The sequence below is a fragment of the Camelus bactrianus genome, chromosome 3 (genome assembly GCF_048773025.1).
Source record: "Camelus bactrianus isolate YW-2024 breed Bactrian camel chromosome 3, ASM4877302v1, whole genome shotgun sequence".
Classification (NCBI taxonomy): Eukaryota; Metazoa; Chordata; class Mammalia; order Artiodactyla; family Camelidae; genus Camelus; species Camelus bactrianus.
In genome coordinates, this window is record NC_133541.1 from 99,630,729 (window position 1) to 99,653,893 (window position 23,165).

Sequence of the window (23,165 nt, forward strand, 5' to 3'; positions counted from 1 at the left end):
GCTTGTAGCACAGAGTAGTGTTTGATAAATGCTATCATCATCATTATCCTCGCTCTTGTGCCATTGGTAAAAAGGGAGACAAATGCGGAATTTGAGTAGTTGATAGGAGCACTGCCTCCAACAGCCCCTTCATTCCAGGTAGAGAAACCATGAAAAGAGCAGATGCCTTATGATCAGCTAGTCTGCATTTAGTGGAAGGGAGGGGAGCCCATGCTGACCCCTTCCCATTTCAGCTTTGGTCCTGCTGTCATACCTTTCCACAGCCAGCCCAAGGAGGCTCCAGTCTGTGATGCTCTCTTCACAGGCCTAGTTGTATACTGGACCCGATTTATTTTTGGTTTGTCACTTAGTATCTCTGGGCCAGGCCTGGGGTGTCTGAGGTTTTCTGGAGATGGTAGAGGAGAGTGCCCTTTTGAAAAACAAAAGGAGGTCTCAGTCTAGGGGCTCTGCTTCCTTCTGGCCGTAGGCAACAGGAGAGAATCTGCCATCTGCTGAGGGTGTGGGATGACAAGAGGTCAGTGCTGAATATTAATTCACCTGTTGGACATCTAAGATAGCAGTTAATCAGCCCTGGGAAACAGCTCTTACATAACAAAAGGAGAGATTTGCCTTTGGCAGAAATTCTTAAGCTGGGGCTTTTGGGGGGTCTGTAAAGCTCCTGATATTTTACATAAGATTATACCTGTATGTGCAAGGTACCTTTTCCTGAGAAGAGGTTCCATGGTTTTCTTCAAAACTCTCAAAGGAAGTCACAGCCCAAATAGGTTCAGAATCACTGGTCCTGATCTGAAAGTAGAAATAGAACCCTCCCCTAGGGGGTCTCTAAGAGGCTGCATCCTTCAGCCTGGCTGATCAGCATGGCTGTTAATGAAAAGGGCCTGGAAGAGGGCTTGCTTAGGCTTCAAGGAAAGACACCTGTTCTCCTTATTGGACATGGGTTGATTGGTTGGAGCCTCCTCTGTCCACTGGGAAGTTGGAGATTTTGAGCTAGCTAAATATCTCCTATTTTCCCTGAATTTTTGTTGCAATATCATAACACACTCTAAACTGCTATATTTTGTGCCAGATGGGAGGACTGGTCTTGTGTCATCTCGGAGGTGGGAGGCACGGTTGGGTGACGGTGCTGGGTGCGTGCTGGTAGTAGTAATGGTGGGTGAGGGGTGCAGGGGTCTCCTTATGTTGCCCTCATTTGGATACTTGGTTTATGGTTGGTACTCAGCCAGTTTTTACATGGATATGGAGTTGTTTCCTTCCCTTTCGGAGACATTAAATCTGAGTTTCATAGTCCATTTTTTAAGTTCCCTGAGGCTAGTGACTCCTCCTCACCCCTGTGGTGTCCTTTCATGAGGGATCGGGTGCCTTGGTCTTCTCCCTAGCTGTGCTTATTTTACTTCTGACCCCTCACCCTACAAATCCTGAAAAATTGCTCTGAAAGCCAACTCAGGGCCTGTGAGAATGTTTGATGCTTCTTGGAATATGACTCCATCTTTGGGTCTCTGCCCCACTTCTGGCCAGTCCTGGTATTGTCTCCTGGTTTTCTCAATACCCATCCTTCCTTGTTGCAGCTTCTCATGTTATAAAATGGCACCTATCTCCCTGCTGAGAATTTCTCCCTCCTCTCAAACCCCAAGTCCATGTGCTCAACTCAGATTAGTGGATGGCATCAGAATACGGCAGAGGTTTCCTAAGACTTGGCTGTCCTACTCGAATCAGGCAAGCACACTCTGAGCTCAGAGTCGGCTCACAAGTACGAAGTACGGGCTGAGAGTAGCTGAGCACAGTGGTTCCCTGGACTCCCTCAAGAGCAGAGCCTGCTTCCTGTAGGGTGAACTGGCTGACAAAAGCTCCATGAGACAAGTTTCATTTTGCTTAGAGGGCCTTGAGTCGCAGTGTTCTCCAGACATGAAACAGAGACAAGTCTATAGGACGTAAGCCTCTGACAAGGCCACCCAGCCCACCCCAAAATAAAGGGACATCCATCGTCACTGCTACTAGGGGTCTGGGCAGAGGCCATCATCCCTGGACTGCCCTGATCCCCACAGAGCTGAGGGGTCTCATGGAGGTATTAAAGCCCTCACAGGACAGCATTTTCTCTGCATGCTCTTCCGAAAGGCTCTCTCTGCTGGGAAAATGAGGTCTTGGGAGGAGCTGCCTGAACCACATCCACTCTGTGAAAGATGGGCCTATGAACTGGAGACCATGATGTCTGACAGTCAGCCTGTCCTCCTTCTTCTCACCCAGGGCCAGCAAAACTGTTTCTACTTACATCCTTCTTCATGGTCTCATCTCCTGTACCCCGCTCCACTTAACCTGCTGGTTTTGAGCTAGCTCTGAATAACGATGACTTGAGTTATCTCTTGATTGTAGGGCTCTGGAGATGTTGGACAATGGGGAGTAGCCACCCTCTGGTGTTTCACTGCTTCCTCCTGAACCGTGACTTCTACAAAGGAATTGTGAGGGAAAAGAAAGGCCTTCAAGGCCATCTGGCCTCACAGTCTGCTCCCAGACAGAACCAGCCACCTGTCAGTCCAGGCCGACCAGTCCATTTAGCCTTATAATGGTTCCTTGAATTGTACAGAGGCTTTTAATTTTGACCAAATGTATCTGTCCTCTCCTTTATGGCTTTGTATTTTATGGTGTTTAAATAAGGTTTCCCCATCCCCAGATAATAAACATATTCTCCCATACTTTCTTATATTTCTTTTGTAGTTATGTTTCTATGTTAGCTCTTTAATTCATCTGAAATTTATTTCATATATGGTGTGAGTTAGGGATCTAACTTTGTTTTGTTTGTTTTGTTTTTGCTGATTCACATGCTGCCCAGAATTATTTATTCTATAGGCCATTCTCTCCCCAGTGACTTGAAATACTATTTCTCATATTCAAAACTCTCATAAATACATGTGACTGTTTCTGGATTCTCTATTCTGTTGCATTGAACTTTTTTATATTCCTTGTATCAGTACACCATTTTAATAGTAGCTTTTGAGTATATTTTGATACAGTGTATTTTTCTCCTTCATTTTCCCCCCCAGATTGTTTTGTTTTTCTTACGTATTTTTTCTCTCCAAATGTACTTTTCAATCAGCTTGTCAAGTTTCATTTAACAAGGCCTGTTAGGATTTTGGTTGTGATTTTATTTACTATGTAAATTAAGTTGGGAGAGAGTTGATATCTTTATAATATTGAGTCTTCTTATTCAGAAATAGAATGTCTCAGTTATGTTCTTAAGGGCCTCTAGGGGAGACATTCTCTCTTCTCTTGACTCTTTCAGTCCCTCAGTGTCCACTGGCTGGTTCCCTGAGCCATCAGGCCTTGTGTTGCAGTGTCCTGTGATTCTAGCTTACTCATTCCTTCTTCCCACTCAGATGGACGAAACAGTTGAGTATTTGCTTTTGCTCAGGAACTCTGAGCTTTATCTTTATAAGATGCAAAAGAACTCCAGGGAAATTGTCCCATCTTTTTTGTCCCTTCCCTTTATATTCCGTCCCTGGAATCTCCCTTCTCATCTTGCTCCCTCAGGAATTCCAATATTTCAAATCTAGAGTAGGACAGCTTAATGTTTTCTTTAGTCCAGATTTCGCTGAGAATCTGGTTGGTCTGAAAGACACCCCCTCATTCTGACCTTCTCTCTTTTCACATTGTTCCATGTAATTTCTAAGCTTCATCCAGACAAGATGATATGTTGAAAAAGAACTCACAGGTATTCGAGGGAATAGCAGTGTTAGTGATTCTATGGCAACTGCCTGCAATAAAAGCAAGAGCTTCTTACCCAAGATCTGCCAACAGGTACCAGCCTATGACTCTGCTCACCACCTTCAATTTTACAGGTGTCTAGGAATTCCCAGCCTTTTTTTTTTTTTTTTTTTTTTGGTTGATGGAGGTACTGAGGATTGAATACAGGACCTTGTGCATACATAGCACTGAGCTATACCCCACCCCCTCCCAGCCATTTTTGATTCCTGACTTCTGTCATGTGCACCAGCCTCAAGAGGCAGGTTGTTAGATCTGGCAGACTCCTCAAGTCTCTTTCAGGGACAGCAGTATCCAGCTGTTTTGCTGCCAGTACAAAAGTCCAAAGAGCCAGAACTAAAGTTGTGTAGGCTCTCAGACCAGGTGGCAGCCAAGAAGTAAGAAAACAGGAGCCTGATCCAAGGTCCAGGTCCCCACCTTACCCCCCAGAATAGCTGAATGTGCTTTAAGGCCAGGTACAGTGTCAATACAAAGACATAGGCAGTTTGCCCAAAGCATTTGCATGTACACCTAGGTATCTAGAAAGGCCACAGAATCCCGACATCCAGACACTCTTTACCCAGCCATGTTCCTCTCTTGTTTCTGCATCACCTCCTGATTCCAGGCACCTTGGGGCCAGGTCAGCACAAATTACCACTAAAATATTCCCCGTGGCCTTGACAAATCCTCACCTGCTGCTTATCCGAGGGATAAGATTTCAGGGTAAGGACTGCAGAATTTGTTACAGTGATTGGAAAATAACTCTAACATAAGACTATTACAGAAAATGATTCCTAGACATTTGCGTTTCAAAGGACAGAATGAGGCACTCCAGCATAGTGAACCAATTTCAGGGACAGGAAATCTGCCACAGTGGCTGAAAAGTTCTGGTAACACACACAGAGCTACAGCGTCTGATTCCTCGAGATCTCGCTTCCAAACACAATATGCTGCGAAGAATTTTCCCTGGCCACCTCCCACCGCACCCCCCAAGTTGCTCAAGGCCCAGCCAGCCACCCAGTTTTACATGTCTAAATCTGAAATCAAAGTCCCAGGCAAGGAGAGGGATTGTCACAAGTAATTGCAGCATCCCACAAGAATTTGTTTGGGAGTTAAAAGGAGCCAAACCTGGGCCTTCTCCAAAGCTTGCAAGTCTGAGCTTTTTGAGAACCACATTTGATCTGTTCCAATGTGCTGAATGTAAAGGTTTGTCTTGTGCTGGCTTGGCAGCTCTAGAGGACTCTGCAGGGCTCCTGTGGCCCACCGTGATGACCCGTGTGGCTTCCCCTAGGAGATGGTCCCTGACAGTTGGCCTTATTCTTCTGATCCATGCTCAAAACACTCTTCCAGGGAAAAAGGAGGGGTGAGGGTTCCCAGGTGGCTGCAGGAGGAACTTGGATGGGAGAGGAAGGGACACAGGCATCTGCCACACTGCCACATCCATTCTCAACAACTCATACGCTCACTCTGCCCTTGCCCTTGCCTTATTTCATTTTCTTCTTACATGTTAACTTCAGGACATCATTTTGAGATGATGTTCTCTCTTTTTGCATGTAAAAAATAGCCACTTTCAAAGTAACAGGTTAGGGCTCAAACACAATAGCTACTCCAACTGTGTCTCAAGGCAGCGCAGTATTATTGGGGATACAGTTGGTTGTAATGAACTAGATATAGTCATCGTCGTCATCATCATGACCATCATCATTCAAGAGTTAACACTTCCTGTGCCCTTACTTTGTGCACAGCCCCACTGTGAGGCTAGCATTATGATTTCCCTATTTGACAGAGTAGAGGCCAGGCCTGGTGAGGTTAAATGGCCTTCCCTTGGTCTCCCTGTTGGTCAGAGGGGGAGCTGGGCCTCCAGAGGACCTGGGAGGTTGCCATGGCTCATCTTCTTCAGGAAGAAGCAGAAGGAAGCAGAGGCCCATGAGACATCTGCCAGCCCCACATCTGAAACTGCTAGGCGCTGCTGGAAGGGGCTTTCACAGCATGTCTTTCTTGGGCCCCAGGTCTCCTTCTGCTGACCCAGGACCATTGGGACATGATGCCTCAGGGATGAGGATGGAGGAGAGGGGACCGGGGAGGCCAAGCAATTCTGTCCTGTTCCTTAGAGAACACTCGTGTCTTTGTGGGCATGTGGGGCCCAGTGCCTATGTGAACGCTGCCTCCCTCCTCCCAGTTCTCCAGAACGTTGGGAGAGAGGCTTTCTCCGAGAGATGGGTTATTCCTCATCCCCACCACTCTGGCCCACACTTCAAAGAACACACAGAGAACCAGAGCAGGCCAAGGTCGATTTCTACTTGAAGGCCAACAGTCCTACTGTCCCTCAGCCTAATTTCTTTTCAGTATAGCCTAATGTCTCTCTGTCTCCTCTGCTGATTTACATGACAGGTATATTTAATTAGCCAGAGGTGAGTCAAAGTGCAGCTTGTCCTCAGAGTTAATTAATATTTACTAAGCCACCACACAGTGAATGACGCCAAGACTGGACTGTGTCCTCTATATCAGCTTAGTGAACAGACTTCAACCCCTTGTGCCTGGCTAGGATTGGGAACTGGAACCAGTCAAAGAGTAGGGATAATGGGACCCTGAGCTACTGTGAGGAGCAGATGAGGTCATGCACCTAACATGCTTGCTGCCAGAGCCCTCTTTGTGGTTGGCGACTCTGGACAGCCTGCCCCTAACTCTCCCAGCTCATCATCTGGGCAGCCTCAGTCCTCCCTGTGGAAATGTCAGCATAGCCAGTGCCTGGTATGTGGGTTCTTCAGTCTCTGTCTGCCAGGCTTGACCCCAGGACCCCATCAGAGCCTGCCCCCAGAGTTGAGTTGAGAGGTTACCATGAAGCAGCCCAACCCCAGGCATGGATAGGCCTTTCTGGATGCTAAGGCCAAGTGGGAAGACCTGCTACTGAGACAAGACCCAGTGGTCTGTCTCCAGGTACTAGAAAGATGGTTTTTCTAAGTCAAAGACTGAGGCAAGATACCAGCCCCTCTAAGACCTGAAAAGGTTTGGGCAGGAGGGCACAATGAGGTTTAGAAGTTTCATTCTGAGTTTGCCACATTTTCTGTACAAAGCCCGAGGCTGGGTAGGAATGGATCTCCCCAGTTGCCTGAGATGACTTCAGTAAGGAAAATGGAATGTGAAATGGGGCAGAAACTGACAACAGCGACTGTCAACTACAGCCAACTCTGGTGGGTCTTAGGTTCTGAGGCCCCTGCGCCCCCTGCTGGCCCCTCAGAGAGGCTCTACCCTTTGGCTTCCTCTTTTCCAGGAAGCCGCCTGGTGCTTCCTTCTTGTTCCCAGCGCTAATTAACCTGCCCCTTCCTGCCTCACTCTTTTTAATCTTTTCACCTTTGAACCTAGGCCAAGCTTCTCCCTCTCCGTCCATAACCTGGGCTTCCTCCTTTCTGACAAAAACCTGAGTGTGACCCAAGGTTTTCGTTCTGTTTTGTTTTTTGTAGTGTATGACCCAGCCTCTTGAAGAAGCCCCTCAGAACTCTCCAAGTGGCAGCCTGCCGCAGCCAGCACCTCAGAGCAGGCTCTGCTGCTGCTTCCCAGAGGGGCATCCAGCTTCCAGCACTTCCGTCTCCCTCTGTCTCTCCTACTGCAGAAGCCAACTCGTACAGAGCCTCTGGGATTGGCCCCTCTGGCTCTCCCACACCAGCCCTCCACTCCACTCCAGACTGGACCAGGAATATCTTCTCTCTCCCTCTCCGTTTCTCTTCTCCTACCCCCTCTCTCCCCCTCTCCCCTTCCAAACCCAAACTGGCCACTAGGCAAGTTCTAACGGCTCCAGTGTTCACACTCCAGCCCATCCCCACCATGCCCTCCCCTGAAGCTCCTGCTGCCAGGTCACTTGCTGTGCCAGTTGTCTCCTGAATGTTTGTCTTCTGAAATTGGAAGCGTCTAGAGGGCAAGGATTTTTGCCTCCTACAAAGCCTAGGGCAGTGCTAGGCTCCCAATGGGCACCTAGGATCACACTGAATGCTGATCTCCTGCTAACCTCCTAGCGCTGCCTCAGAACTCTCTGCCTGTGCAAGGTCCAGGGAGTGGCAGGTCCCGGAATGGCTGGGTCTTGAATTGTCAGGTCACTGCAGGAGGAGGGAAGAGGCGATTTCCCAGAATGGGTGAGAATAAGAGAGAGGATTTTATTTTCAGAGAGATGGAAGGGAGGTAGGACCAGTCAGGGGTGAAGTCCCTGGGTGTCAGTCATCATGCTGGTGGAGAAGCCCACGCGGTAAATGGAGGACGTGCATCCCGGGAAACCCCCCAAACCTCATAGCTGCCTCTTTCCACCGCCCCTCCATTCCTCCCAAAGGCGGCCTGCATCCCGGTTCGCAACCCTGGGACAGATTCTTGCGTGACTTCGGGCGGCGCCCAGTGCTGCTGTGGACAGCTCATTCCGCCGCGGCGGCGGCGCCCGGCGTGTCCCCGGCGCCGCCAGGGGGCGAATAGGGTGCCCGCCGGCTCTCAGGACGTCCGGCGCGCTGGCGCTGCGCTCCGGAGAGGCCCGGCCAGGAAAGACGCGCCCGCCAGAACCGCTTTGGCTGCCCCTCGCCGCCGCCGCAGCCCAGCCGGGCCGCTACTTCCAGCCCCGCCCTCGGGCCGGCTCGGTAGCTATGGGCGCCCCTGGCCGGGGCGAGGGTGCAGACGCCGCGCGCCTGCACAGGTGGCCAGGCCGCCAGCGCGCCTAGCTCCGCGCGCCCAGGGCACTGCCCGGCGGGCTCGCCGCGCTCCCTTACTGCCCCTCCGCCGTCCTCTTGGCAGCCCCGGCTCTACTCTCGAGGCCGCCCCGATTTGGGGGCCGGCGATTAAACAGGCCGCACCCCGGGCGCAGCAAATGGAGGACGCTAGAATTTAAGGAGGGAGGATGCAACTCAGTCCCCCGCCTTCTCCCCACCCCTAGGAAGCGGCCGCGGGCGGCGCGCAGGCGGGTCTCAGAGCCCTGGGGCTCCGGTCGGGCCCGGCGCGGGTGCCGGTGCCGGTGCCGGTGCCGGGGATAGACCCCGCTCGAGACTGGTCGGGTGCACCCGCGCCGCACCTATTGGAACGGGCCTTTACCCGGTCGGACCCGAACCCGCCTCTACGGTCACAACATCCGGGCTGCGGTCACCTCCCGATGGGGCCACATTCGGCTTTAGGAAAACAAAACGAAAAAAGGGGTTTACAATTGGTATGTCAGCTCCCCTCTGGGTCAGCTCGTGGTGAGGCTGCAGCCCGAGACCCCGACGGCTCAGAACAGAGACCAGCCCCCGGGCTTTGGCACTGCTGAGGATCTTTCCACTTGATGAGATGCTGTTTCGGTAGAAAAAGAGTCCGTTTTTTTTTTTTTTTTAACCCAAGTCCGCCTTTATCAAAACATGTCAGGCCTGACAGAATTAGAGATAAAAGTGTGTGCCTGTGTGTGTGTGTTTAAATCCTCTTTATGCCCCCCACCCACACTAGCCAGCATCCATTCTGGGTAAATATTTCTCCCCTTGAATAAAAGGAAGTCAAGTTTATGCTTCGTTTCAAAGGGAGTCTTTGAAATGGTACCTCTTGCTGCTAGTCAAGAATTCACATTTTATTTTGTTTTGATTTGGTTAGGTTTGGGCGTTTTTGCAACGCTCAAAGCAAGAATTAAAGGTTAAATTATGTCTCAAGCTGCACATCACCTGTAGTTTCAAATCCTAACATTTAGCACAGGCTTTCACAGCAGGAGCGCCAGGGCTGACATCTGCGTCGGGTTGTTTTCTGGTCCATCCACGCTGGTCAGATAGATGCTCAGATAGACTCCTGGGGGAGGGGATCCTAAATGAGTGCATTTCTCTGCCCATCAGGAGTCAGGAATCCCTAAGACAAGACCGGTTTGTTGGCTAAGAGGAGCCAACACTACATGGCTTAATTGCTTTCTGAGATACGGGGTTGGTCTGCAAACTCCGGACTTTATGTCTGTTTAGTACCTGGGACCTGGGTCCCAGGAGACTCTCTACCTCCTCCTCAGTTCATCTGGACATGAAAGATGGGCCCAGAAATCAACCTATGGTCAGAGAGCCTGGGCTATTCTGCAGCCCTGAGGGACCCTCACTCCACAGGACACAGCGCTAAGGCTCTGCTCACTGGGCAGGGGATCCACCCCAAGCCCAGTGCAAGATCCCACCCCTGCTCCCTCGGTCTGTCAGTTCCCTGTGTGTCTGAGACTTCCTCGCTCTCTGAAGGTAAGGAATGGCCTGATGTCTAGAGCCTCACATGCAGAGTGGCACCTGTGGGAGCCCCTAGCCCCAGCCCCCAACCTCAGGAGGCTTTGGAGATGGGGTCAGGTGAACAGCCTGTACCACCGCAGCCTCGGGCTCTGGCCCAGACACCTCCCCTGCTGCCACCCTGGGTCTTCTTTGAGCTTTCCTAGAGATAAGTGCTTACCGGGTGTGGCTCCCACAGAGTTTCCCTGTTCACCCAAAGGCAGCGACCTGCCCAAAGAGCACCCCCAGCTCAGCCCACCCGAAAGCCTCAACTCTCATGCTCTTCTAGAGTCAGCACGACCATTCCACCCCTCTCAGCTCTGCTGGGGAGCCCTCTGTTCCCAGGAGAGCCACCCAGAGGAGAAGGCCATGTCCTCACTGCCTAACAGGTGGGAAGGGATAGACATTATCACATCTGCAAAGGCTCTTCTTGGCTCACCTCTAATCCCAGTGAGTCTCCCATCCCACACTATTTAGTGGGCACCTGCTTTGTACCAGGCACTGTGCCAGGGGTCAGGGATACAAAAATAAATGAAGCGGTTCCTGCCCTTACAAAGCTCATGGTATCTGACGAAGGAATTTATTCTTTAACTCATTCATTCACCAGATGAATGAGGCTCTGTACCAAGTGCTAGTGAGACAGCGAAGAAGACAAGCACAGCTCCAGCCATCCCAGTAGTAGCACCTTGTAGACTCACAGTCCACAGGGGAGACAGACGTCAATCTAACCATCTGGCAAACAGAATTATCAACCACGGTAAAGAGAATCACAGGATGCTTTTGAGCGCAGGTAAAGAGGGGAGGGGGAGGGGGAGCCGGTCTGACAGGCACCGGCAGTTAGGAGGGGACTGCCCGGAACACATACCCAGCAGAAACTGGTATGGTGCTTCTCTTCCTCCTGAAGCATGACCCTAGAACTTCAAAAAGGCCTCTCCCTGTACCGAAAAGGCCCCTCGCTGTACCCTATCCCTCACCCCCACACCCAGGAAATCTGCTAGCTCCTCTCAGGATGCCAGGCGCCTTTCCCTGCTGCCCGTGGGTGGCAGGAGGCCACAGTGCCCCTTGTGGCCACTGACTGAAGTTCCCAGGCCAGTGGAGGGGTGGGGTTTCAGGCTGTGGGGCCGTGGTGTCCCAGCCTCCCGAGCTCCACCAACTGGCCTCAGTCCTTGGCGCAGATTCTTTCTCGCGTGCTCGCTCTTGCTCGCTCTCGCTCGCTCGCTCTCGCTCTCTCTCTCTCTCTCTCTTTCTCTCTCTCGCTCTCTCTCTCGCTCTCTCTCTCTCGCTCTCCCTCTCTCTCCTCTCTCTCTCCCTCTTTCTCTCCCTCTCCCCCCCCCCCGCCCCACCCGTCCTCTCTCTGTCTCCTCTCCAGGAGAGACCTCCAGGGTGGCCTGCCTGAAAATGCCAGGATCCCTCAGCTGACAGCCAAGTGCCTATACTGCTGTCACAGGTTAGCCAGCAGCAGACCATGTGGTTGAGGTGGCCTAGACCCTCAGGCAGCTGTGGCCTCTGCGTTTGCTTCCTTTTGAATCTACAGATGTGGTGAGTGCTACTTGCTGTGTGGCCCCACATAGTGAGGCCAGAGCCTGGGACCCAGGGGAGTACCTTTCACACCTACTTCCCTCTGTGGCCCAGGCCTCTGAGGATGTGGGTCTCTTAGCCTCCCGCTCTGCACTCTGCCACCCACTCCACATTCAGGTGGCTACAAAGCTTTGTAGCTGGATTTGGTTGCCCCGAGACCCCGAACACAGAGAAAGAGGCCACTTCTGCTGGTATCATTGCCCATGGGTCATCTCTATGGAGAGGAAGGTTTGAGGATCCGCTCTGGAAAGCAGAAGCAGGCACTGAGCAAAAGAGTGATCCTTGTTATCACTTTCTGGCCAGGCATGCATCCCAGCCCACTGTCAAGTGCCTCATGGCCCAGAACTTCCCCTGGATACCACGGACCCTCGTCCCAGAATAGCCCTGTCTTCCATGCTGTGGAAAGGTGTGGCCCCAGGGAGGGAACAGGGTAAAGGTGAGGGGTGCAGAACTCCTGCAAACAAGATGCCATGCCAGCACTCAGAGCTGCCCTCCTCTCTCCAGAGGGGATTGCACATCTTCGGGAGAGAGAGTCACCACTTGTCCAGAGTAGCCGGGGGAGCGAAGGGGCTCATTATGGGGATTATTACATTCAGTCTTTAAAGCCACCCTAAGAAGGTGCTGTAAATTATCCATTTTACAGAAGAGGAAACCTGGGTCAGGGTCAGGGTCTTTCCCAGCTGGGAAAGGTGGGTCAGCTGCCAGGTGGCCCCTGTTAACTCCTCTGCTGCACCATCTCCATGGCCTTTATCAGGTGGTGGGTGACAAGGGGGATGGAGTTGAGCAGAAGAGAAAGGGGCCTTAAACTCCAGGATTTAGAGAAGGGAGAAGCAGCCTCAGGTGTGCATAAAGCCTTTTTGGCCTGAAGCAATGAGGGTGAAGGCCACTCATTGGTTGATTCTCATCAAGCCCCTCCCACATGCAGGTCCACCAATGGCAGCATCCCTGTCCCCAGGCAGGTGAGAGCAGACTGCTTTACAAGGCCCCTACCCTGCAGACAATGTGAGTGTTCCAAGGAGTGGAGGGACAGCCAGCCCGGGTGAGATGGGGAGGGGAGTCCGAAAGAAAGAGTAGAAATTAAATTAGTGAGACAAAGTGATGACTGGAGGTGGGGCAGAGGGGACCACAAGAGCAAGACCCAGGGAAGCTGAAGCCCTTTGAGGGCTCCTGAGAAATGGAGGGTGAGGTGGGCAGCGGCAAGAAGAGAGGGCTGTGGGTGGGCGGGCCAGAAGCCAGGCCCTACAGCAGGGCCTGTGGGTTTCCAAGCCCGAGGAACCCCAGACAACCAGACACCCTCTCAGTATCTCCCCGCGGACATAGCTGTGAACCAGACAGGGAACATTCCAGCCTAATCGAAGCTCAGATCATGAGCTCCACACAGGGGGGCGGCCTCCCCCCCCCCCACCAACTTGCCGGCTCTCACCAGGCCAGGCCCCAGTGGGGGCTTCCAGGTCCTTGGGGATTCTTTTAGACCTTCAGAAAGCTGGAGGCCTCAAGTTTTCCCTCTCCAGGTTCTGAGGGAACTGTGTAGGGATGGACTGGAGGGGCATGGAAATGGAGCCAGAGGTCCCACCTGCAGGAGCAGCAAAAGCTCCTGCCTGAGGAACAGGACTCTGGAGGGATCCCCATTCTCAAGGGGCCCCTGGTAAGGCCAATGTTTCTGAAAAGGGCTGAAGGCAGGATTTCAGCCCCAACCTGAGTCCAAGACTGCACTGCTGCCCTTTACCCAGCCCCATCCTGCCTTCTCTCAGCAGAAGAGGGACACAGGCTAGGATATGGGAGCAATAGCCCCCCAGCCCTGGAAATGGGGTGTCAGATGGTCAGCTGGGCTACAGATTGTTGTCAGTTAATCATTTTTATTTCTTCATTAAAGCTTCATTCTTTTACCATACAAACAGCATCAGGCTTAGGAAAAAAGCTAAGGAAAAGAGCAGGGTATGGGGACAGATGTCTTAAATACACTATCTAATGTCACCAGTTTCAGGCTGAGAGAGAAATGGCCCCTTTCCTCTTTATACATTGGAGATTTCTCCCCACCTTGCTCCCTCCCCACCCTCGTCCTTGGGTGTTCTCCGCACACCCCCCCCCCACACACACACACAGGGAAGCAGTTGTTGGGCATTGGCAACAGTTAAAGAAAAGAAGCAGTGAGAGGAAAGGAAGAGAAACCAGGCTGCTTCAGGCTAAGGAATCTCCATCCCACCTCACAGGCTGGCAGGACACCGTATCTGGTAGTGGCGGTGAGGTGGGGGAGGGTGACTTCCTTCCAGGGCCTCAGAGCTTCCTACTTGAGGCCCAAGGACCTGGTCTCATTACCAGCAGGACCAGGAAGGGAGGAAACCTCCCCCCAACTCCGCCTCAACCTGGCTGACCTCCCTTCAGAGGCTTGGCCAAACTCTGTGCCTGGCCTTGTCCCTGGCCATCAATAACAGTACCAGCCGCCACAGCAGCAGCAGCAGAGTATTTATTGAGGGCTTGCTAGGTGTCTGCTGTGTGCTCCCGCGTTTTTCATTCATTATCTTTTTAAGTCCCCACAAACCTCAGGAGAGTTTAATAGCCTCACCCTACTCAATAGGGCACTCATTCATGAATTATGTTGACAGAGATCTATTGCACACCTACTACATGCCAGATCCTGTCCTTGGCACTAAGGATGCATTGGGGAACAAAAGTGGACCCAGTACCTGCTCTCATGGAGCATCTATCCCAGGGGAAAACAATCTAACAAATATGTGTCCGATTACAGGTTGTGATACATGCCAAGAAGGAAAAGTGCTGCCGATTCTGAGGGAGAACAATAGGGGGGAATGTAATTTAGACCAGGGGGTGGGGGGTGGGAAGTCCTTTCAGAGATGACACTTATATACTGACAAAACTAATCAATCAGCCAGTTGATTCATCCAGACCAGAGAGACTGTCAGGTTTCACCTGCTGTGATTTGCGGTGGATAGAAGTTTCCCCTCCGTTTTCCTCTCCATCAAGGAAAAGTGGGGTAGTCTAGGGCCATTTTGCCGTTTAGTAAACTAAAAGCTAAAAGGCCTAGAGATTTCTGGTCCCGGTGGCCTCAGAATAAAGGGTGAGGGAAAGTATTATCGGGCTTGGTTTGGGGATAAAACAGGAAGTGCTGGGTTCCCCCCAGGACCGGATAAGTAATTGAGCACTAGCCCCTGGCCTCCCTCCCCTCCCTCAGAAGTGTGGTGTTCTATCGCCACCTGGTGGACGTAAGAGACCAGGCGTGAGGCAGCCCAGATCCGGCTTCCAGGGTCGGATCCGGAACGCGGCTTCTTTTGGGCGGAGACTGAAAAGGAGGCAGTAGGTTTGGGTGACTTCCTGGCAGGAGGCGGGGATGGAGAGAAGGAGCGAGGGTGGATGGGGAACTGCTGCTTGAAAGTCAACTGACTGGAGGCCGACAATGGCCCCATTGTGTCCGGGGCCTTGACCTTGATTTCCTGCCACTCTCATCTCCCGGCGTGGCATCACCCCGGTCTGATTGGCTCGAAGTCCGCTCCGTGACAGTGGGCGGGTCCTGGGGCAGGATAGCCAGCAATGGGCTCCCCGAGGGCTGAGACGCGCAACTAGCCCAGTACCCCCCTGGAAATCCAGGGGAGGCGGGTGGGGCAAAGGACCGACGCCTCCCATAAGTCGTTTCCTCCTTCCTCCCCACCATCAGGAGTGTAGGGGCAAGAACACGGGACTTTCTTTGAAAAGCAGTGCTGCCTGATGGTTAGGGACTGGGAGCTGCAGTCTGAGAAACCGGTTCCCAACTAGTGCTGGGATCCTTGGATAGCCTTTAGCACCACCCACCTGTTTTTTAAAGGCACACACAGATGGATACACATTCCCACTGTAAAAATATTACAGAATACAATTAAAGGCTAAAGCTCCCCACCTTTGTCTCACACACACCCACACACCCACCTCAGGTAACTGCTGCCATTAGATTGATGTGTGTCCTTCCTGACTTCATTCCATGTATTTACATGAGTCTACGTATGCAAACATATGATTCAGTGTATGTGCTCTCTGGGCCTCAGTTTCCTAATCTGAAAATGGGAATGAAAATAATAGTAGTTAAAGTCTGAAGAGTTACTCTGAGAAAGTTACCTGAGCTAATTCGTGGGGAGTGCCTAGCTCAGTATCAGGCACACAGTGACTGTGACGATTGTTATCATCACCATCTTTATTGTCATTATCATTGGGCCCCAGACCCAATTCTAAGGTCTGTATAGAAGCCCTTTCTTCCTCCACAGCCTAATCTACCCCTTCCCCCTTCTCTCTCCTAACAGGCCATGATAAAAATCTGTGTTCCCTAATGCCTGTGTTTTTATAAAGCTAGAAAGAGCATCTGGTGTTTTCTGCATGTTCTCCCCCGACCTTCTCTTCTTTCACCCCCTCCCCGCCCCTTCCCTTCCATATTTGACCTAGATGCCACTGCTCATCCCACCGCAGAGAGAACATTCCATTCTATGCCAGAGGAAGAGGGTTGCATGGCCCACACGGTGCTGTTGGACCCACAGTGACTCAACATTAAGGCTGCCCCTGGGTAGGGGCAGGGCTAGTAGCTGAAAAGGGGCAGGGTGGGGGTAGCTCTGTGAAAGACCATGTGGTAAAGCAGATGAGTGTAAGATTGGCTGTCGGAGCACCCCAGGATGTGGCCAAGGGCAAGTCATCTCCCGTCTCTGAGCCTCAGTTGTCTCACCTGTACAGTGGGGCCACTAACAAGAGCCATCACCTTCTGTGCTATGAGGATAACATGGTGCCTGTGAAGGGATCTGGCACTGAGAAAGGCAAACAGTAGTTATTATTATGTTGGAAAACAAAATGTCATGTTTACTTAGTATTTCATGTTTGCAAAGGGAATTTCTAAATTCTTTCTTTTTGAAATGAACTAGTCTTTGCTGCATGGAGAAGGAAGTTTGGTTTTGTCTTACAAGTCCTGTCGAAGCAGCCATGGGCAACTTTCTGGAGCTGTTGCTGGTCCTTAAGATGGCCCACAGAGTTCCCTCCAGCCAGAGAGCATCAGGATACAGGACACTGAAGGACCTCACTGTCCCAGAGGATGCAGCCAGAAATACGTCAAACCCCTGTGAGTAAGACAAGGTCAGATCACCCATCATTCCACAAACAGCCACAGAGCAGTGACTTGGTGCCCTGCCTGAACTACATAGCCCTGCATAGTGGAGGGTCCCTGGAACACAGGGGTTTTATTAGGGAAAAATTTACTGCACGTACTAGCTAATATTTATGCAGTGCTTATTAGCTGCCAAGTGTATTATACGCACAACAAACAAGTCTTAGGTAAGATCTTTGTCCTCTTGTCCCTTGTGTTTTCATGGTTCTTCTGTACACGATACTCTCTTCTGGTTTGTTTTTTTTTTTTTTTTGAGGGGGTACACTTTCCACACATTAAAATTCACCTTTTTAAGTGTGCAGTTCTGTGAATTTCAACACAGTCATGTACCCACCATCACAGTCGTAATATAGAATATGTTCCTCACCCCGTAAATTTTCCCTCTTGCTCTTTAGAGATAAATAAGATCTCCCGGCTGCCAGCCCCAGCCTCTGGCAGTCACTGATCTGATTTCCTTATAGTTTTGCATTTTCCAAAATGGAATCTTACAATATTTAGCCTTGTGAGACAGGCTTCTTTCATTTACCATTAAGCTTGTGAGAGCCTCATCAGCGATTATTGTGCATATCAGCGATTCGTTCCTTTTTTCTTTCTTTCAACTTTTCATTACAAATTTTTCAAATACAAAGTTAAAAGAATAACACAGTGAACACCTATAGACCTCCCACCTAGACGCAGTAATTGCTTGCATTTTGCTGTATTTTAAAGTGACATCTAAACGTAGGTATATATTTGCTGAACCATTTGAAAGTAAGTTGTAGGCGCTGACACTTCACCTCTAAAACTCCAACATGTATCACCTAAGACTGAGTGATGACCATACGTTATCACACCTAAGAAAGCTGACAGGAAATTCCCAAATGTCACCGACCATCCATGTATTTGCAAATTTCCCCAATTTCAAGAAAAAGCCTTTTATAGTTTTTTACCAGCCTGCTAGAGTTTTAGTTCTAAACTTTTAGTTTTGAAATAGCTATAGGCTCACAGAAGTTGCCAAAATAAAAGTCTCATGTACCCTTTAACCAGCTTCCCATAATGGTGACATCTTAGACTGAGCTGTAGTAAAATATCCAAACCAGGACACTGACATTGGTACCTTACTTTAGTCAGACAGCAGACTTTCTTCAGTTTTCACCAATTTTTAACCTGCATTCGTTTGTGTGTGTGGGTGTGTGTTCAGTTCTCTGCACTTAAATCCCGAGTGTAGATTTCTGTACCTACCACCACCACCAAGATGGGTAGCTGTTACATCACTACGGAACTCTCTAGTGCTGCCTCTTTGTATTCACACCCACTCCCACTTCATGCCTCCCAGGGTCTCCTCCCTGTCCCTTGGCAACTGATCTGTTCTCCATCTCTATAGTTTTGCCATTTTGAGAATATTACATAAATGAAATCATACTGTATGTAAACTTTTTTTTAATTGAAATCGATTTACAATGTTGTGTTAATTTCTGGTGTACAGCATAGTGATTCACTTAGACATATATATTCCTTTTCATATTCTTTTTCATTATAGGGCATTACAGGGTATTGGATATAATTCCCTGTGCTATACAGTAGGATCTTGGCTTGTTGTTGATCTATTTTGTATATAGTAGTTAGTATCTACAAATCCTGAACTCTCAATTTATCCCTCCCCCAACCCCATTCCCTCCCACCCCCTCGTAACCACAGGTTTGTTTTCCATGTCTGTGAGTCTATCTCTATTTTGTAAATAAGCTTGTGTCTTTTTTTTCAAGAGTCCACACATAAATGATATCATATGGTATTTTTCTTTCTCTTTCTGGCTAGTATGTAAACTCTTGAGATTGAATTTTTCTACTAAGCATAAAGCCCCTGAGGTTCCTCCAGGTCATTTCATGTATGATCAGTAGTTCATTCTTTTTTATTGCTAAGTAGTATTCTTACATGGATGTGCCACAGTTTAGCCATTCACCAGATGAAAGATATTTGAATTGTTTCCAGCTTTTGGTGATGATGAATCAAGTTACTGTGAACATTTGTGTAACAGGTTTGTGTGTGAGCATAAGCTTCACTTCACTTGGGTAAATACTTAGAAGTGGGATTGCTAAGGTGCATGGTAAGTGTAAGTGTTATCTTTCTGTGAAATGGCTAAACTCTTTTGCAAACCAACTGTACCACTTTGCCACTCCCACCAGCAGTGTATGAGAGTTGCAGCTCCTCTGCATTCCTGCCAGCACTGGGTATTATCACTTTAAAAAAACCTTTTTTTTCAGGCATTCTAATACACATGTGATGGTACCCCACGTAACTTTTAAACTGTAAATAAGACCATGTCACGACCCTTCTTAAAACCCTCCAGTGGCTTCATATCACGCTCAAAATAAAATTCAAACTCATTTCTGAGGCCTGTCAGACCTCTGAGCCTCACTCCAGCCACAGCAACCTCCCTGCTGTTTCTCTAACAGCCTAAGCTTGTTCCGCCTGGAATGTCCTTGCCCTCGGTATCCATGTGGCTCCATTTCTCACTCCATTTCCTCTCTGTCTAATGTGAGCTTCTCAGAGGGCTTCCCTGATGGCCCACATAAGCCCCATCCCTCCACTCAGCCTCACAATTCCAATATGGAAAACAGTGACTGTCAATCCCTGCTTCACTATATACTTGAGATGGATCAAAGAACAAAATTAAAAAAATAAACTACAGAGAGTGTGGGTATAGCTCAGTGGTAGAGCACAAGCTTAGCATGCACGAGGTCCTGAGTTTGATCCCCAACACCTCCATTAAAATAAATAAATAAAATTTTAAAAAACTATAAAACTTCTAGAAGAAAGCATAGGAAAAGCTACACATCCTTAGGATAGTCAGTTCACAGAAAGAACTAATAATAAAATTATAAAAGGGAGGGGGGAGACAGCATTAAGAACATGAAGAGATAAGTCACTGACTAGAAGAAAGTTTTTCAATCATATTTTTGATAAATAATTTGTATCTACAACAAAGAAGTATGACTCAATAAGAAGAAGATAAACAACCAAATTAAGATATGGGCAAAAGAGTTTAATAAATACTTTAGAAATAAGATATACAGATATCCATAAACACAGGAAAAGTTGTTCAACGTCATTAGCCATCGGGGAAATGTAAATTAAAACCACAATGAGATAACATCAGACATACATTAGAATGGCTAACAGTTAAAAGACCAGTAATAAGTGTTAGCAAGGGCGTGGAACAACTGGAACTCTCACATGTTGCTGGCAGGAGCATGAAATGGAAAATCACTTTGGAAAAAAGGTTGGCAGTGTCTTAAAAAGTAAAGCATATGCTTACCGTGCGTCCAGCAATCTCCATGACAGGGATTACAGGTACATTTCAGGGACCTGAGAGAAATGAAAATGTACATCCACACAGAGGCTTGTCCATGAATTGTCAAAGCAGCTTTATTCATATTAGCTCAAAGCTGGAAATGGCCCAGGTATCCATCAACAAACAAACAGATAAATTGTGGTGTATTCATACCATAGCTTACTACTCAGTAATGAAAAGAAACAAATACTGATAAATGCTACCACATAAATGAACTTCCAAAACATGCTGAGTGAAAGAAGCCAGACAGGTGAGTACATGCCGGATGATGACGTTTAAATGAAGTTCTAGAACAAGTGAAACGAAGTTATGGGATCAGAAAGCAGAGCAGTTATTGACTGGGGCTGGCCACGGGGAGCTGGGATATCGACTGGAAAGAGGAATTGGGAAAATTGGACAGATTATGGAAATATTCTATTTCTTGCAGAGTGGTGGATACTTGGGTATTTGTCAAAACTAATTTAACTGTACACCTTAAACATATGCATTTTATTGTATGCAAATTATTCCTCAGTAAGACTGATTTTTATAGTGAAGTAACTATACCTTGTGATAAGTGCTAGGAAGGGAAGAAAATATGGTATTATCCTGAAGAGAGGATAAGGAGGAAGGAAGATTACTTTTGATTGGTTGGCCCATGATTCTTGAAGAGGTGACATTTGAGCAGAGATCTGAATGTCAAGAGGGAGCAAGCTATGGAAAGATCTAGAGAGGGCGTTCCAGGAAAAGGTTACTGCGGGAACAAAGACCTAGAGCAGGAAGGAGTTTGGTAATCTTGGAATAGTCCGAAGGCCAGTGTGATTGGTTGAAGTGGGTAGGGCTGAGAGTGGTAGGAGACAGGGTGGAACCAAACCCTGTAGGACCTTATCAACCCCGATAAACGTTTGAATTTGAAATGAATCAAATACAGATCTCTCATGGGTCTAATGAGGCAGAAACACATAAGCAAATAAAGGCAATACAGGCTCATGGGTGATATTTTGGGGAGGTGTACAGGGAAAGAGGAGAGAGTAGTCAGTGCTACCAGGAGACATCTGGGAAAGCCTCCCAGAGAGGGGACATATCAGCCAAGATTTGAAAGAAGAGGAGCAGAGGAGAAAGGGTATTCCAGTGGAGGATACTGTGTCTATAGAAGCCCAGAGGCATGCATGGAACATTCAAAGACTTGAGTGTAACAAAAGTCTAGCTGAAGTTTTCCCAGTAGGATGAGGAGTGGCAGGAGATATAAGGCTGAAGAGAAAGGCTTTTCAATGTCTCCTCAGACTTGATCCTGCAGCGGCTGGGAAACCCCTAGAGAACTTTAAGTAAGGGGGGATTAGAGCCAGGTTTACATTTCCGATCAAGACCTCCAGATTGAGCAGGTGGAGAGCAAGACCGCTGGTTATGGTGTGAATCACAGGGGAGGCCAGAACTGGGGCAGGGGCCAGGGAGAAGGGTCAAACTCTGCTATGAGGTAATTGGGATTCTCCCGAACTCAGGGGCCTTCAGGTTTCCGGCTTGAAAGCCTGGCTTTCTTACAGGATGATGGTCCAGTTAAGAGAGACGCATGAAGAGAAATAGATTGAGGAAAAGATCTACAGAGTTTGAGGCACCAGAGGGCCATAAATGCGAACTTTTATGGGCATCTGCTCCTTCAGAGGGCTGGCTTCATAAAGATTCCTAAGCCCTGGCCCCAGTGATTCAGAGCAATGGGTCCAGGATGGAGCCCAGGAATCCACACGTGGACACAGTGCCACTCCCACTCTGATGGACTGCACACCTACAAAGCTGCCAATACTCTCATCTGGACTGTGACTGAAGCAGCCCAAAAATTCAGGCAAAGGTAGTATATTTTTTAAAATTTTTATTGAAGTACAGTGAATTACAATGTGTCAGTTTCTAGTGTACAGCACAATGTCCCAGTCATGCATATATATAGACATATATTCATATATTCATTTTCATATTTTTTCATTAAAGGTTATTACAAGATATTGAACATGGTTCCCTGTGCTATACAGAAGAAATTTTTTAATCTATTTTTATATGTAGTGGCTAATATTTGTAAGTCTCAAACTAAAGGTAGTATCTTAAATAAGGCTCTGGGTACCATTGGAGCAAAGGTCTCCCCTGCTGCAGCTAAAGAATGGCTCTAGAGTGACCCTGGTCATCATGTGTCACTCCTGATTGCCTGTGCAAGGAGCCACAAAATTAGTGGTGGGACTAAGAGGAAGCAGGTGCCTTTTGTCCCTTCTCCTGGGGCGTGGATGAGGGGCATGGTGGAGACGCACAAGGCTGTAATGAGCTGGAGAATGTGCTTTGTCCAAAGAGAGCAGCTTCTGCTGTGTACCAGTGAACCCCTGCGACAGCTCCATGTGCTTGGTCCTAGTTTTATTTCCACTTTCCAGATGAGGAAACTGAGGCCCGAAGAGATTTAATAAATTGTCCTGGGTTTCAAGGCGAGGACGTAGGGGAACCAGGGCTGGAACACAGGTCTGGACACTCTAAATTATAGTGTTGCCCTGCCTCCAAGTGGGAGAAGTCACTTGATCTCTTAAATGATCTTCCAAGCATGGAATAGGGGGAAAGTACAAGCCTTTTTGTCCTACTCTTTCAGAAGGTATCTAAGGCCTTACTATGTGTGTGTTTTCCCCTCAAAAAGAGGCTCTCAGGGGATTTACAGCCTCATGGTACAAAATGAGTTGTAGGGTTCCAACCAGGAGCACTTGCCTGATCTTCTAAGAATCTCACAGCAGTGCCAAATGCCTCAGCTTTATCCAAGCAACAGGAGGAGGGGGTCGCGGTGGCAGCGGTGGCGCAGCAGCAGCAGCAGCAGCAGCAACAGCAGCAAATCTGTCCCCAGGGCATTACAGTACATTACAGTTTTGCTGTGATGGAATACACGTGGCATATGGCTGCAAAGTTACTATCTTGAGAGCAGATAGAAATGGGATTTTTCATGTGCCAGATTTCACTTTCTTTTCTGAAACAATTCTTGTAATAAACAGAGGTTTTCTGATCTTGTTACGATCTGGAAGATGGGAATTCCTCTACCCTTTTGAAGTAAAGCTATCGTCTTGCAGAGTTTCAGTCTACTGATTGATGGTGCACATGTTTTGTAAATGTGGAAGCTCTTCTGTGCCCCCTCCCTCCCTCCCTCTGAAGGCCAGGATGGGGAAGAGAAGCTGCCACCAAA

General features: G+C 48.8%; 1 protein-coding gene across 3 annotated transcripts in view; it reads left to right on the forward strand.

The window, feature by feature from the left end:
- CYSTM1 (cysteine rich transmembrane module containing 1) overlaps positions 1-23,165 on the forward strand; it is a 106,420-nt gene that overhangs the window by 26,766 nt on the left and 56,489 nt on the right. Inside the window, exons 2-4 of one of the 3 annotated variants that reach the window (XM_074360777.1) lie at positions 7,194-10,707; positions 11,320-11,489; positions 16,421-16,614. In XM_074360777.1, coding sequence (XP_074216878.1) covers positions 11,416-11,489; positions 16,421-16,614 — 268 coding nt within the window. In that variant the 5' untranslated portion in view covers positions 7,194-10,707; positions 11,320-11,415. Of the gene's footprint in view, positions 1-7,193; positions 10,708-11,319; positions 11,490-16,420; positions 16,615-23,165 lie in introns of those variants that run through there. The other 2 variants (XM_045507964.2, XM_074360778.1) reach the window with 2 other exon arrangements.